This window comes from Lachnellula hyalina, assembly GCF_007821495.1.
Source record: "Lachnellula hyalina strain CBS 185.66 chromosome Unknown contig00238, whole genome shotgun sequence".
Lineage (NCBI taxonomy): Eukaryota > Fungi > Ascomycota > Leotiomycetes > Helotiales > Lachnaceae > Lachnellula > Lachnellula hyalina.
Genome location: NW_022157352.1, coordinates 1 through 12,835, shown reverse-complemented (window position 1 = coordinate 12,835; position 12,835 = coordinate 1). Strand labels below are relative to the sequence as shown.

General features: G+C 46.2%; 2 protein-coding genes across 2 annotated transcripts; one reads left to right on the top strand and one right to left on the bottom strand.

The window, feature by feature from the left end:
- Positions 1 to 7,213: 7,213 nt before the first annotated feature.
- On the bottom strand, positions 7,214 to 9,068 carry mcl (2-methylisocitrate lyase, mitochondrial; the record flags this gene model as incomplete). Its single annotated transcript, XM_031153803.1, has 2 exons — positions 7,214 to 8,604; positions 8,651 to 9,068. The coding sequence occupies 2 exons, from the start codon at positions 9,066 to 9,068 to the stop codon at positions 7,214 to 7,216; spliced, it is 1,809 nt and encodes a 602-aa protein (XP_031001497.1).
- Positions 9,069 to 9,502: 434 nt separating this feature from the next.
- Positions 9,503 to 11,094, top strand: mcsA (2-methylcitrate synthase, mitochondrial; the record flags this gene model as incomplete). The annotated part of the gene is made up of 4 exons (XM_031153802.1): positions 9,503 to 9,550; positions 9,604 to 9,788; positions 9,857 to 10,555; positions 10,602 to 11,094. 4 exons carry the CDS (start codon positions 9,503 to 9,505, stop codon positions 11,092 to 11,094), a joined length of 1,425 nt encoding a protein of 474 aa, XP_031001496.1.
- Positions 11,095 to 12,835: the final 1,741 nt, after the last annotated feature.

Sequence of the window (12,835 nt, the reverse complement as noted above, 5' to 3'; positions counted from 1 at the left end):
AGCTAATTTGCACCACTAGGTAGGAATTCATCATTTACAAACCGTCCACGACCTGACACTGAGAAGCTATCACGTCGGAGCGGGCATTAGGTAGCAATTTACAAGATAGCGCATATTTGGAAGGATTCATCTTAAGAGCAGGATGTTGAAACGGTGACTGCGACCATTTTCACCCCCTATAATGTATCCTAGGAAGGGGACAGACGCGTGATTGAAGAATTTCTCTGCCGCAATCCAGGCTGAAGTACTTCCCGCTGTCGAATGTTGGTTACTCTGCTTCACCCTCCGAGCGGTTCGCGATGCGGTCCTAGTATCCCAACAGTTTCCGTTTATTGCATTTTATTATTATTAATCGTCGGTTTATAAAGTTTTACATTTCTATTCTTTATATTTATTTCACTCTCAATTTTGCATATTAATGCTTTATTATCTCTTCAAATTTTAAATCAATTTGTTTGTATTATGCGTCGCTTTACAACTTTCTACTTTTTGCAATTTATCTTCCAGCCACTCATGACCATCCGAGTATGTGACGAAATTTGTGATGATGACCGGTTACCTTTGATATAGAGCCGTCACCTTGTAAGAGTCTAATAAACCAAGGGGTGATTCCTTCGTGTGGATGAAGAGCTACCAGGCAGGCCTCTATTGGATCCATTCCTATCGCAGGAGAATCATTTGGGACCAGCCCAGCCGCCAATAGTAGGGAGAAGATTGATTGGGCATCTTCCGGCTTACTAGGTGGTTGGTGCCCCGCGATTCCAAAACTTTTATTACACAAAGTGCAGATTCGAAGTGGGTCGGGTGCTTGTCCTATCCAGGTCTCAAGGCAATCTCTTCCTAAAAAATGAGAACAAGGGAGGCATATAGGTAGCTCGCCAGCCATGTCCTTCTTACCCTCAACTTCTCCGTATATTTCGTGGCAGATCGGGCATTTGGTGTCTTCCCCCAAGTCAGCAATTGAGACTGGGGTCAGGATCTCGGGAAGTCTTGCTAAAACTTTATCTCTGTTCCCTAGTTGAAGCATTATTTGATCAGCTCTCGCTACAAATTGACACAAGTCGTAGTTATATTGGATGACGGCTCCAACGTATACCTGCCGTATCTGAACAAGCAGGGTTATCTCTTCAATGGTGGGATTTGGCTGGTCGTCGCTTTCCCATCGTTTCCAGATGACGGCGGTAATGTCGGACACCATCAGTCCCAACCAAATGAAATCTTTTCCAGTCAAATATCCTTGGAATAGCTGGATATTGGTTCTTTCGTACACATGCGTTCTTCCTGTAATTTTGTCAAAATAGCTGTGGTCTGCACTCACAGGTAGGCTTTGAGCTATGCACAGTATTCGCTCAGCCTCAGCCTTTCGTGTTCCTTCTCGCTCTGGGAAATTTTCGCCGAATAATACTTCCGGGGCGCCTGTGTTGGAGGCGACGGCGCTCAGCATGCATTGATGACAATATAATGGAATCGTCTGCTCGAAAGTTGCTAATTGGCAAGGAGACCTCAAGCTATCAGCGTCCATATTATCGTCTTGTATGATGGCTCTCCTGGCGTCGCACCAAAACATAAACTCTGGACGCATTAGCTGATGCCAACATTTCTCAAATCGTGCAACGTATTCTACGCGCATGACCTTTGGGCTTTACAATTAGCCTAAGGTGTGTTTAAATGGCAGTCTTGAAATACCCAGGGCCTTTTAGACGAATATGTTTTTTTGGCCTGAGAAGTGTTTGAATGGCAAGTTTGAAAGATCAAGTATATCTTATATGAATATCAGTAGTTGTGTTCATCTTCTGAGTTTTACTGTTTTCCTTTAAAAAGAGACCAAATCATAATAATCATTCTCGTCGGATAAGCTGAAATAATCTACAGGATCACGAAACTTAACAATAGTGCTCGTAAAACCTTTATTCATATATTAGTCAACAATGCCTATGAAAGAAATAATAACCCCATAGTTCTCCATTGTCTGTGACAATGGAAATCAGGAACAAGTCAAACTCTTTATTGGATGGCAAAGAACAGCTAGCATATTATGCGTATTAATTCGTGTGTTTTGATGTCAATTTCACGGTTCCCATTCTACTTATCGTTATTCGCACATTATTCTTACTACCTCGTGTTATAAAGTAAAAACTTTTCTTGATCGTAGCGAAGATGTGTCGGCAATACATTTTGGCACATAAATGCAATTGCCGGACAATTGAGCGTCGTCCGTGTGACCACCCTCGAGCAGGAAACTGCAAGTTCGAAATCGAGGAGGTCAAAATCCAATCCGAGATGTATTGCCACACCTGTGTGGTAAAACTGTCACAACAGGAACTTCGATCCGGAACCTCAGCTCAAATAGATCCCCGAGACCTTAAAATTTCCCAAAAGTTCCGTATTAAATACCAGGATTTAATCGACACAGATGAGGATGCTGGATTTGATGAGCGTTTGACCGACTCTGACTTTCTTTGGCTGCAAAATATCATTATTAGTCTTGAAGTTTCGTTTCTGACCAAAACAGACCTCGAAAGGCTTTCCCAGGAGCAGTACGAGCAAGGCTACGTGTTTTTCAAATTACGCAGGGTCTTCAAGACAGAGATGATCTCCCGGTTTGAAGACATGTATGGAGAGCAAGAACGTGCGGAAAATTTAGCTCGGGCCATGCCTCACCTTCTTACACCTATCAAGTGTGATGTTTTGAAGGATGGCGAGAAGGACTGCACCTTGTGCCATGAAATAATGGGACAACAGGATGGACCCGTTACGACACCTTGCGGGCATCTTTTCGGAAATTCCTGCATCCAAAGTTACATTGAGGGAACTTCGGTCGCTTGTCAGATTTGTTCGAAGTTATTCACTTCAAAGAACTTCATATTTCCCCCCGTGGAGCAGACAACTATTAGTCCCCATTGGGTTCAAATCCTCCGAAGCGATTGAGAAAACACATCTCCCGTTGATTTTCCTATCTAAAGGACCTTATGTCCTTATGTTTGTAATATTATCATTTTAAATCTAGTTTTCGGTTCAACATCACTAATAGGTATGTATCTCTTGTCACATGTAAATCCCACCGCAATCTTTAGGTATCCATAACACGTGAAAACGTACACCAAATACGTCTTGTAAGCAAATCGCACTAGTTTCATAAATTAAAGCAGCATCTGGATTTGACGGGAGATATTTCTACAATCACTCACAGCAGACTAGTGTGATCCCTCTTGGGTAGATCAGCGGTTCCAGGGTTGAAGAGTCACCGAGTTAGTATAAGCCTCAGGGGTAGCTGCTAGTAACGCACAGTGGTCTAACCGATCGTTATAAGTAATTTGAAACATAAAAAGGAGAAGAGGAGAGCGTACAGAGAGTGTTGCGCGTCCTCCGAATTGCCTGCTGGAGCAACCTCTGAAAGCCTGTGGAACTGCTCAGGCCGACGTAAGCTAATGGTTATGCTAGACTATTTATCAAATGACCTTCACTTGAATGACCTATCTATAAATCAGGGGAAACCGTCTAGTTGGGACCTTGGGATGTGGAAACGAAATTCAGATACATCCCACCTAGAGCCTTCGCTTAATTAGGGGTAGCGGGATCGGTTAGTCAGGGGCTTGATGAACAACTGGGAAAAAACAATAAGAAGAATATTTCCCGGCTCGAGTTAGAGCTCCTCTGCCTCAAACATCAAAGAGTGGTTTATAGAAGGTGGCTTAAGCACCTGTAGCCGGCTTCAAATAATGCTTTGACAAAAAGGCCTTCATACGTCACCGTCAAAACATTATATATAACGCGTCCCGTCTTTAGAAAGATTTAACTTTCAAATAAAATATACATCAGTCCATTGTACGTTGAACTAGAGATATACAACTTGAAAAGGCAAATAGCAAGAAGATATTATATTGTGTAATAAAGCAGAATATAGGGTGATTGACTAGTAAAGGGACTGGCGTAATCGCTGGTTAGACTAAATCTTTCTAAATCGTCATTTTAAAATGCATTTCATTAATTCGAGCATCAGCTGCACAATATGGTAACCCCGATATAAAATAAACATACAAATACATCCTTATACACCAGGTCATTAGAAGTTGCGAGGTTAATATAAAAGCTCGTCACTAAGGCGTGTTAGGGATCTATCTAAAACTTACCGTCATAGTTTCTACACAACAGTTGGGTATACCATCTAGTAATCTCAAACAGGAATGAAATCTAGTATCTAGACTGAGGGTAGAAATCTTAGCTTTTTTGGTTCGCTTCAAACTTAGGGTCGAGTTAAGTGACTTAGACTTTCATGCTAAAACTCAATAAGTCTGACACTTGCGGGTACATTTAGATCCCGTCAAACAGTCATATCATTTTTCATGGGTATTTTGTTAACTACTCCCAGTCCAGATTCAAATTATGCTATTTAAGCGCCTATAGATAATCCTACTTCTTGCCTTTCTTTCTTCCCAAAACTTCACAACTTCACAACTTCACATAGCTTCACATACATACCTGTCTGTTTTCTCTGACAGTAAGTAGCCATTAACTTCTAACAATCTTACATCTCAACCTTCAATTCCAAGGAAATTTGAATCTGAAACCTCGCAGGATATCACCTGCAAACGAACCATCTTCCAACAACAAGACCATGGAGCTTTTTAGTTGCGAGCGACTAGCAAAATCGCTTGCGCTTCGGCCACACATACCCTCAGGAAAGCCTCTCTATAGCCAGGTGCTGAAAGCCCCAGCTCCAGTTCAAACTTCCACAACCTGTCTCACCAATGGCCAATCATCCCAACAATCTATCTTCCCAGCACTACCCCGCACAAGCAACAGCGCAGACATTCGTTCAAATTGGAAATCCGGCCGTGCATCTCGGCCTACACCACCGCCCACAGGTCCCAGCGGCATCAGCAGGAACTCACTACCCTCGCCCTTGGAACCTGGAAAGGCAACTTCCCAAGCAGTGCCGATGACAGTCGAAGCAGCAAATACCCGGCAGCAGTGGCGCGTGCAGCAAGCGAGCGAGGTCCCATGGTTTAAGCAGACCGTAGGTAGTCAATGGACCAGCAAATCCATCGGTCAATGGCGACAGGTCTTGGTACAGGATATGTGCACTCGGTTAATGGAGGGCGAAGCGTCTGCTGGCGTCCATCTAACGGATGGAAGCTTCGAGCAGCATAGAGCGATACTGGAGGACGTTATCTATGGTGAAAATGCCATCTGGGAGCAGTGGGTTATAGACGACTGCATCCGTTTTTCGGCCGAAGGGCAATGGGCTCGGATCTAGTAGCCAGCTATGGAAGTGGCATCCAAAAGAGATATGAGGAAGCTAGAATTGATGCTAGGCGAGACAGAAGACAGACTTTGGTAATGGGATTGGCCCTGGTTTGAAGTTGGATTCAGAGTTGTAAACCAAAACCATTGTAAATTAATGTGTAATAAAAAAAAAAACTTGATTCAAGGCGACTATAATAGAAAACCGCACGGACTTTGGGGGGAACTAGAGGACAAAACGTAGCAGTATAATACATATAAAATAAAAGCGTTAAAAAGACATGAATTCTTCTTTCTAGTCTTTCTATCACTCCTCTGCCTCTTTCTTCATTATCCAATTAATCCACGCCACCTCAGCGCCCCATTTCTTCAAATCAAACACATTCTCCTTCAAAACCTTCCATCCCCATTTCTCATACAACCCCTTCGCCTCCCGCGTACTAACAATAAAACTTCCCCTCCCACTGCCACCGTCACCCTTCCCCTGCGCTTCCATGTCATCCACAAAAGCCCCCATCAACTTCGCGCCCACACCTTTCCTCTGAAAATCCGGCGAAACCGCCAGGAACTCAAGAACATGAAACTGCTTCATGTTATACTCGGCCTCCATCCTCGCCTTCTCGGTAAAAAACTGCTGTAGAAAGTCAACATTCGTGCCCTCGGGTAACTCTGGGGCCCAATCCGGTTCTTCTTCCGTCGTGTACTGCTTCCACACCGCGAAACCGGCGATTTCGTTGCCGGGGGTAGTGGTGGCGACGAGGAAGCGGTAGGAGGGGTTGTGGGTAAAGTGAAAGGACCAGCGGGAGAGCAATAGAGCTTGTTGGACGGTTGGGGGGGGGGGAGCGGAATCCGTTGGTGATGAGGGGGTGGGATGAGAATGCGAGGAGGTCGATGCGGGCGAGGGCTGGGATATCAGCCGCTTCGGCGGGGCGGATTGTTATTTGGGGGGTGGACATTATGGATTTTTGTGTACTTCTAAGGGGGAGAAAGGGGGGAGTGAATGCGATGGATTTAGGGTTTATATGCTTTGTAATATGACAGGGGTATGGATTCTGAGCTGGAAAAGAAAGGAGGGAATGATGGAGTGGATAGAAATTTATATGCTTTGTAATGTGTGTAATGTGACCAGGCTTTAAACTAACTCTGATCAGGGATATATGTACGTATTCGTATGCATAAGGAAGGCGTTGCTGCCTAGTGTCTGCAAGAGGTAAGATGTTTACTCCGAACCTTTACTCCGTACGGAAGAACAGCCCACTTGGATACATCCGAGACTCCTTTCCCTCCCTCTTCAAGAAACTCAAAACCTACGACTCCTCACCCTACCCAATCCTCTGAAATGAACTCTATTCTCGCTCGTCAGCTTAAATCCCAACTTCTCACACAGCCTCTTTTCGTCACTATTGGAAAAAGCCAAGTATTCCTCTCCGCCCAAATCTAGAAGAAATTGTTCGATCAGTACCACACTAATCCCTTTGCGTTGATGCGAGGAGGATGCGGCTAGAGAGTGCATTTCTAGATTGGAAATGATGTTTGCGGAAGCTGTTACCACGAGACGCAATCGCGGGGAGATCCGAATGGACCCCGAGGCAGATTGATGGAGTAAGATACAGAGATAGAAGACTATTTCAGAGGAGAAACGAGACATGCTGAGAGTTTGGGCAGAGGCTTGACTTGAGCCGTTTCCTAATTCGCGCATATACAAGAGGTAATAGAGCGAAATTGATGGACAATGCCTCGCAGAGAATACTCTTTACAGGGGTTAGACTATAAGCTGAAAAACACTCGTCGACGCAAAAGAAAAGCAAAAAGATGGACGAGATATAGAAATGGCATTACGAGCCCAGAACAGTTCATAACGCACCAAGAAATCGAAGCATCTCTACCTTGCGAGAGAATACAGGAAATGAATAAATGGCTTGTATGTAGTTAGTTATATCCATCCCTGAACGCCTTCCATGTTCAAGATCTAGAACTGGCCCTCAGTATTTCCATCTCCCATACTCTTGCTGCTGCTGCTTCCGCTTTGGATAGCACCAAGAATCCCATCAATATAAGCTGCACCGCTCCACTTCTGATGCGTGAGAACATCCACGCCCAGCTCCTTCTCTCGCCTTTGTACTAAGTCAACATACGCCAACATTCCATCGTCCTTGAATGCTTTGCTCAACTCATTTGAGATTGTAGCCGTGCTGTGCAGTCCAGCGAGAGAGATTAATTGCAGAACAAAGCCATGCTTCGCAATATCCCAGATAAAAGACTTTAACGTCTCATTATTAAAACCATGTCCCATCCAATTGAACGACGGAGAAAGATTATAGACGAGTCCTTTTCCGGGATACTTCTCCCGAATCTCGCCCGAGAATTGAGCAGCGTTCTTGACATTTGGGTCACCCGTCTCAACCCATAAAAGGTCAGCAAAAGGGGCGTATTCGATCGCCCTTTTCGTAGCTGCCTTCATACCCGCACGGTAGTGATAGAATCCTTCTCTTGTTCGTGGAATATCGATGTTGAAGTAGATAGGCTTGTCGGTGAACTTTGAGGCGAGTAATTTCCTCTTCGTAATCGACATATCCCGGTTGTCTGCTGTCACCTGAAGATATTCGTCAATTTTCGATTGTGAAACTCTATGCGATTCTAGCTGTTTGACAACAGCTTCGTCGCAAGTGACCAATTTGGTCTTCTGTACCCACTCCGCTTCAAACACATCGATTTCGGACCCCGCTGCTCCCGACATCTCCATGGCTTGTAATGTTTCCGCCAATGGTTCAATACCTTCCTCTGCCACCCCAAGAATAAATTCGTGATCTCGGACATCGATCGCGCTGGAAAGAAGCTTGCCACTCTCCGAGTCTGTTCTTGCAATTACGAGATTTTCTGATCCCATAACGTCCCATTGAAATCTTGCTGCGACCAGGCGATTGATGTGTTCTCCAACTGGTACCAGAACCTTGCCAGCAAGATGTCCGCACTTCTTCCCTCCATGCATTTGGTCCTCAAAGTGAACGGCAGCAGCTCCGTTCTCAGCAAAAAGCTTTGCTAATTTTAGAACTGCAGAGAGCCCGCCATGTCCAGTGTCTCCATCTGCGATAATGGGTCTTAAATAATCGGTATATGGGGTCTTCCCACGCTCTTCGGCACTGAGCTTCCTCCGCGCATCCCACTGTTTTCTGTCGTGCATCGATTGTGCTTTTGAGAGTCTTTGGACTTGATTTGGTACGGTATTGTATGGGTAATCGCCAAAGTCGGGAGAAACTTCGTTCGTTGATGTGAGCACCGAGGAACATGCCCAGCCTGAAATATATAGGACCTCTTGATTTGGTGCTTGTTGGGTCATTTGTACAGGATCAATGGCACCCACTAGGATATGTTAGATTCGCCCCTCCATGAATGGGCGTGAACTTACTTGTGTGTATTGGCTCTCCTTTGGCCTCCCTCTCCTTGATCAAATTAAACAGCTTTCTTGCCATCACGGAGCTTGGATATGACTGCAGCTGGCTTCCTCGTTTCGATACAACATCTGCTGGCGAGTAGGGTCTCTTGATCCCCTCATATCTTGGGCTTGCCCACCAAGTCTGTACATCCTTGATTTGTTGTTCGTACAGCGCGTCTTCAGCCGCTCCAGCTTTTTGGGATTCGGGGAGTAGCTGGAAGGAATCCGAGGGAAGAGTCGCAGTTATTGGATTATCAAGAGGCTTCAATGGGGCCATCCTTGGAGCTGCTACTGAGAGGGTTCGAATATGCTGGTTTGTAGACCTCGCTGTAGCCGTGACAGTGGCCCCGGCCGCTCGCCGCGGAAAGGTTATTACAGCTCTGCGAAACATTTTGGATCACCAAGAGAAAAGACAAGATGAGAAATAAAGAAACTCTTTACATTTGTTCCTACTTCATCATCGCAACAACCTTTTCAGATTCCGGTATCGGGAATGGTATGGTACAGGGACGGATGGGGCAAATGGTTGTTTCGGCATAGGGTGGCGTCGGTGCGATGATTTTCCCCATGCGCCGAACTCATCCTCGGCTCAATTGAAGCTGGGCTGGCTGCGTGAGTACTTTAGGAACTTCAAAAGCTCCATTAACCTGCATTCTTCACCAAAACCCCCAACAAACAAACAATTTCAAGTCAAGCTAGGAGTCTATTCTATTCTGGATCACCTCCTCGAATCCATATTTCTCTACACCCTGCCTCTGTTCTATTACCAGGCATTAACCGTCCGGATTACCCCACGGCAGATACCCCGCGTCAGAGCTCACCGACATGGCCATGAATGCTAGATCAGCCTCCCAGGCATTGAGGGCATTTCGAGTAAGAAACACTGCGGTGGACGTTTCCAGGTATCATTGCTGATCATTTTGTAGCCCATTGCTGTTCGTCCTGCGGTTATTCCTGCCTGTCGCAGCTATGTGACTTCCTCCGAGCCAGACCTCAAGACTACCTTCAAGGAGGTCCTCCCTGCTAAGCGCGAGCTCCTGAAGAAGGTCAAGGCATTAGGCGACAAGGTTATTGGAGAGGTCAAGGTTGAGAACACACTAGGCGGCATGAGGTAGGAATTGCGAGAAACGCTTTGCCCAGAGGCTTTACTGGAATGAGTGCGGTGCTGACGGACGATAGAGGATTGAAGGCCATGGTCTGGGAGGGTTCGGTTCTTGATGCAAACGAGGGTATTCGATTCCATGGTCGTACAATCAAGGAATGCCAAAAAGAGCTCCCGAAAGGAAAGACTGGCACAGAAATGCTACCAGAAGCCATGTTCTGGCTCCTCTTGACTGGCCAAGTCCCCTCCACGAACCAAGTCCGAAACTTCTCTCGGGAACTCGCAGAACAATCCGAACTCCCTGCTTTTGTAGGCAAGATGCTCGATGACTTCCCAATAGATCTCCACCCAATGACCCAATTCGCAATTGCCGTCTCGGCTCTCTCCCACACTTCGAAATTCGCCAAGGCGTACGAGAAGGGTGTCAACAAGGCTGATTACTGGGAGCCAACCTTCGACGACAGTATTTCTCTCCTCGCAAAGCTTCCTACTATTGCTGCCAAGATCTACCAAAATTCATACCGAGGAGGTGGAGCTCTGCCAGCCAAGGTCGACTTGGAGCAAGACTGGTCTTACAACTTTGCTGCTATGCTTGGTAAAGGAGGAAAAGAGCATGAAAACTTCCAAGATCTCCTGAGATTATACTTGGCTCTTCATGGTGACCATGAGGGTGGAAATGTCTCAGCTCATGCTACACATTTGGTTGGTAGCGCGTTGAGCGACCCGTTCTTGAGTTACAGTGCCGGTCTCCAAGGTCTCGCAGGCCCACTTCACGGGTAAGTCGAAAGACAATCGCTTATTTGCTTGACTAACATGCCATAGTCTTGCCGCTCAAGAAGTCTTGCGATGGATTTTACAGATGCAAGAGAGTGTAGGAACCAAGTTTTCTGACAAAGACGTATCCGACTACCTCTGGTCGACCCTCAAGTCCGGCCGAGTAGTCCCAGGTTACGGTCATGCAGTTCTCCGTAAGCCAGATCCTCGATTCGAGGCTCTGATGGATTACGCATCATCTCGACCTGAAATCGCCAAGGACCCAGTGTTCCAACTGGTCAAGAAGAATTCAGAGATCGCCCCAGAAGTGTTGAAGGAGCATGGAAAGACCAAGAACCCATACCCTAACGTTGATTCCAGCTCCGGTGTTCTGTTCCATCATTACGGATTCCACGAGACATTATACTACACCGCTACCTTTGGTGTAAGCAGAGGATTAGGACCTCTCGCCCAATTGATCTGGGATCGTGCGCTGGGTCTTCCAATTGAGCGGCCAAAGAGTATCAACTTGGAGGGATTAGCTAAGCTTGCTGGAGCATAAAAATTATAAGTATTTAATTGTTTTGGCTGAAATATGGGTAGCGAAAGATGGCGTTGGAAATTCCTCATTTGCGCAACTACTTATACTTTAAAATGCATCATATGAATATGAAAAGGCAAACAATAACAATATATCTCACCTGAATTCTCTGCCATTTTCCACATCATTTTTTCGTTGGACATATCTAGAGGGTGTGACTTGATCAAAATCACGCCACTTCCATAATCACCAGTTAGCCACCGTCGAATTATTTTCTCTCCACGAAAATCATGCCACCCCAAGCGCATACTTTTCATAACCATAGATATAAATAATAAATTATCCCAACTGGTCCTGCCAAACAGCTCTTGACCAAGATCAAACGAAAGAAGAAATACAAACCGACATAAAAAATGTCTGCAAATATCAAATCCCTCAAAGCCTCCCGGCGGCTCGACGCAACTGGCTCCCCCGCCCTGCAAGTAAAACTCACCACCTCAACCGGAGGAACATACACCTCCCTGGTGCCCCTCGCCAGCCCAGAGCACGTGCACCACGGCATCTACAACACCTCCGACATCATCGCGCCCCGGCTGCTGGGCACGCGCTTCGATGTACGGACCGACCAGAGCAAAATCGATACTTTTGTCGCTGAATCGAGTAGTGAGAAGAAGATTGTTACGTTGGGGAAAGAGGAGAGGTTGGCGGTTAGTGTGGCAGTTGCAAGGGCTGGTGCTGATGGTCTTGTAAGTATCTACAGTTTTCTTTCTTTCTTTCTTTCTTTATTCATGCGAATCCTGAAATCCTTCCATTGGATCCTACTATACTCGCTCCCAAAACTTGCACAGAAATAAGACCCGATCCCCATTCATTATATTCAGAGAGAAGAAGAAGAGCAGAAATCTAACACGTGATGCAGAATATCCCCCTTTACGAACACCTCCGCCTCATCTCCAACAGTCCCAAGCCATACATGCTACCAGTGCCGTTCTTCTCCATCCTCAGCACCTCAGACATGGAATTCAGCATCGTGCCTCTGGGAGCCACGACGTTCAGCTCCGCCGTAAAGATGGGCACTGATACGTACCAGTGTTTGCAAGCCGCACTGGATGAGAAGTCCGGTCATCTGGGTACGTCTTAGCCCCACACCCCTCTTTCTTAGCATCCTTCCTTCCTATCGAAATAAAATGAAATGAGATGCAAATTACCCAGACTACATTATCTATGCCTACCTATATATACTATAGAAGAGGCTAATAGCTAACTGATCATCTAGCAACAAACACAACCTCAACAGGCACATTCAGCGTGCCCTCCTTATCCCCCCAAGAAGCCCTCCACCTCCTCGTGCACACAATCCACACCGCCGGGCACACAGGGCACATTTCCATCTCTCTCACGGCCCTAGAATCCAGCACGCTCACCAGTCCCCAAAAAGCCTCCTTGTTCCAAGACCTCCTGGCCAAATTCCCCATCACGCTCTTCGAAACGTCCATCTTGAAGGAAGAGGTCAAGTGCCCGAGCTGGAGCTCCTTCGTGTCCGAACTCCGCGCTAAAGGCGAGATTGCCGTTATAGATACCGCAGTTCTGACGACGCGGGATGGGATTAAGGAGGCTAGGAGACAGGGCTCGAGCAATGGTGTTTCGTTACGACTGTGGGATTTCGGGAGCTTGAGTGAGATAATCGAAACGTAAGAGTTCCTTCCTTCCTTCCTTCCTTTCTTCCTTACTATCTATCCCTGCCCATCCAACCAAACCCCTT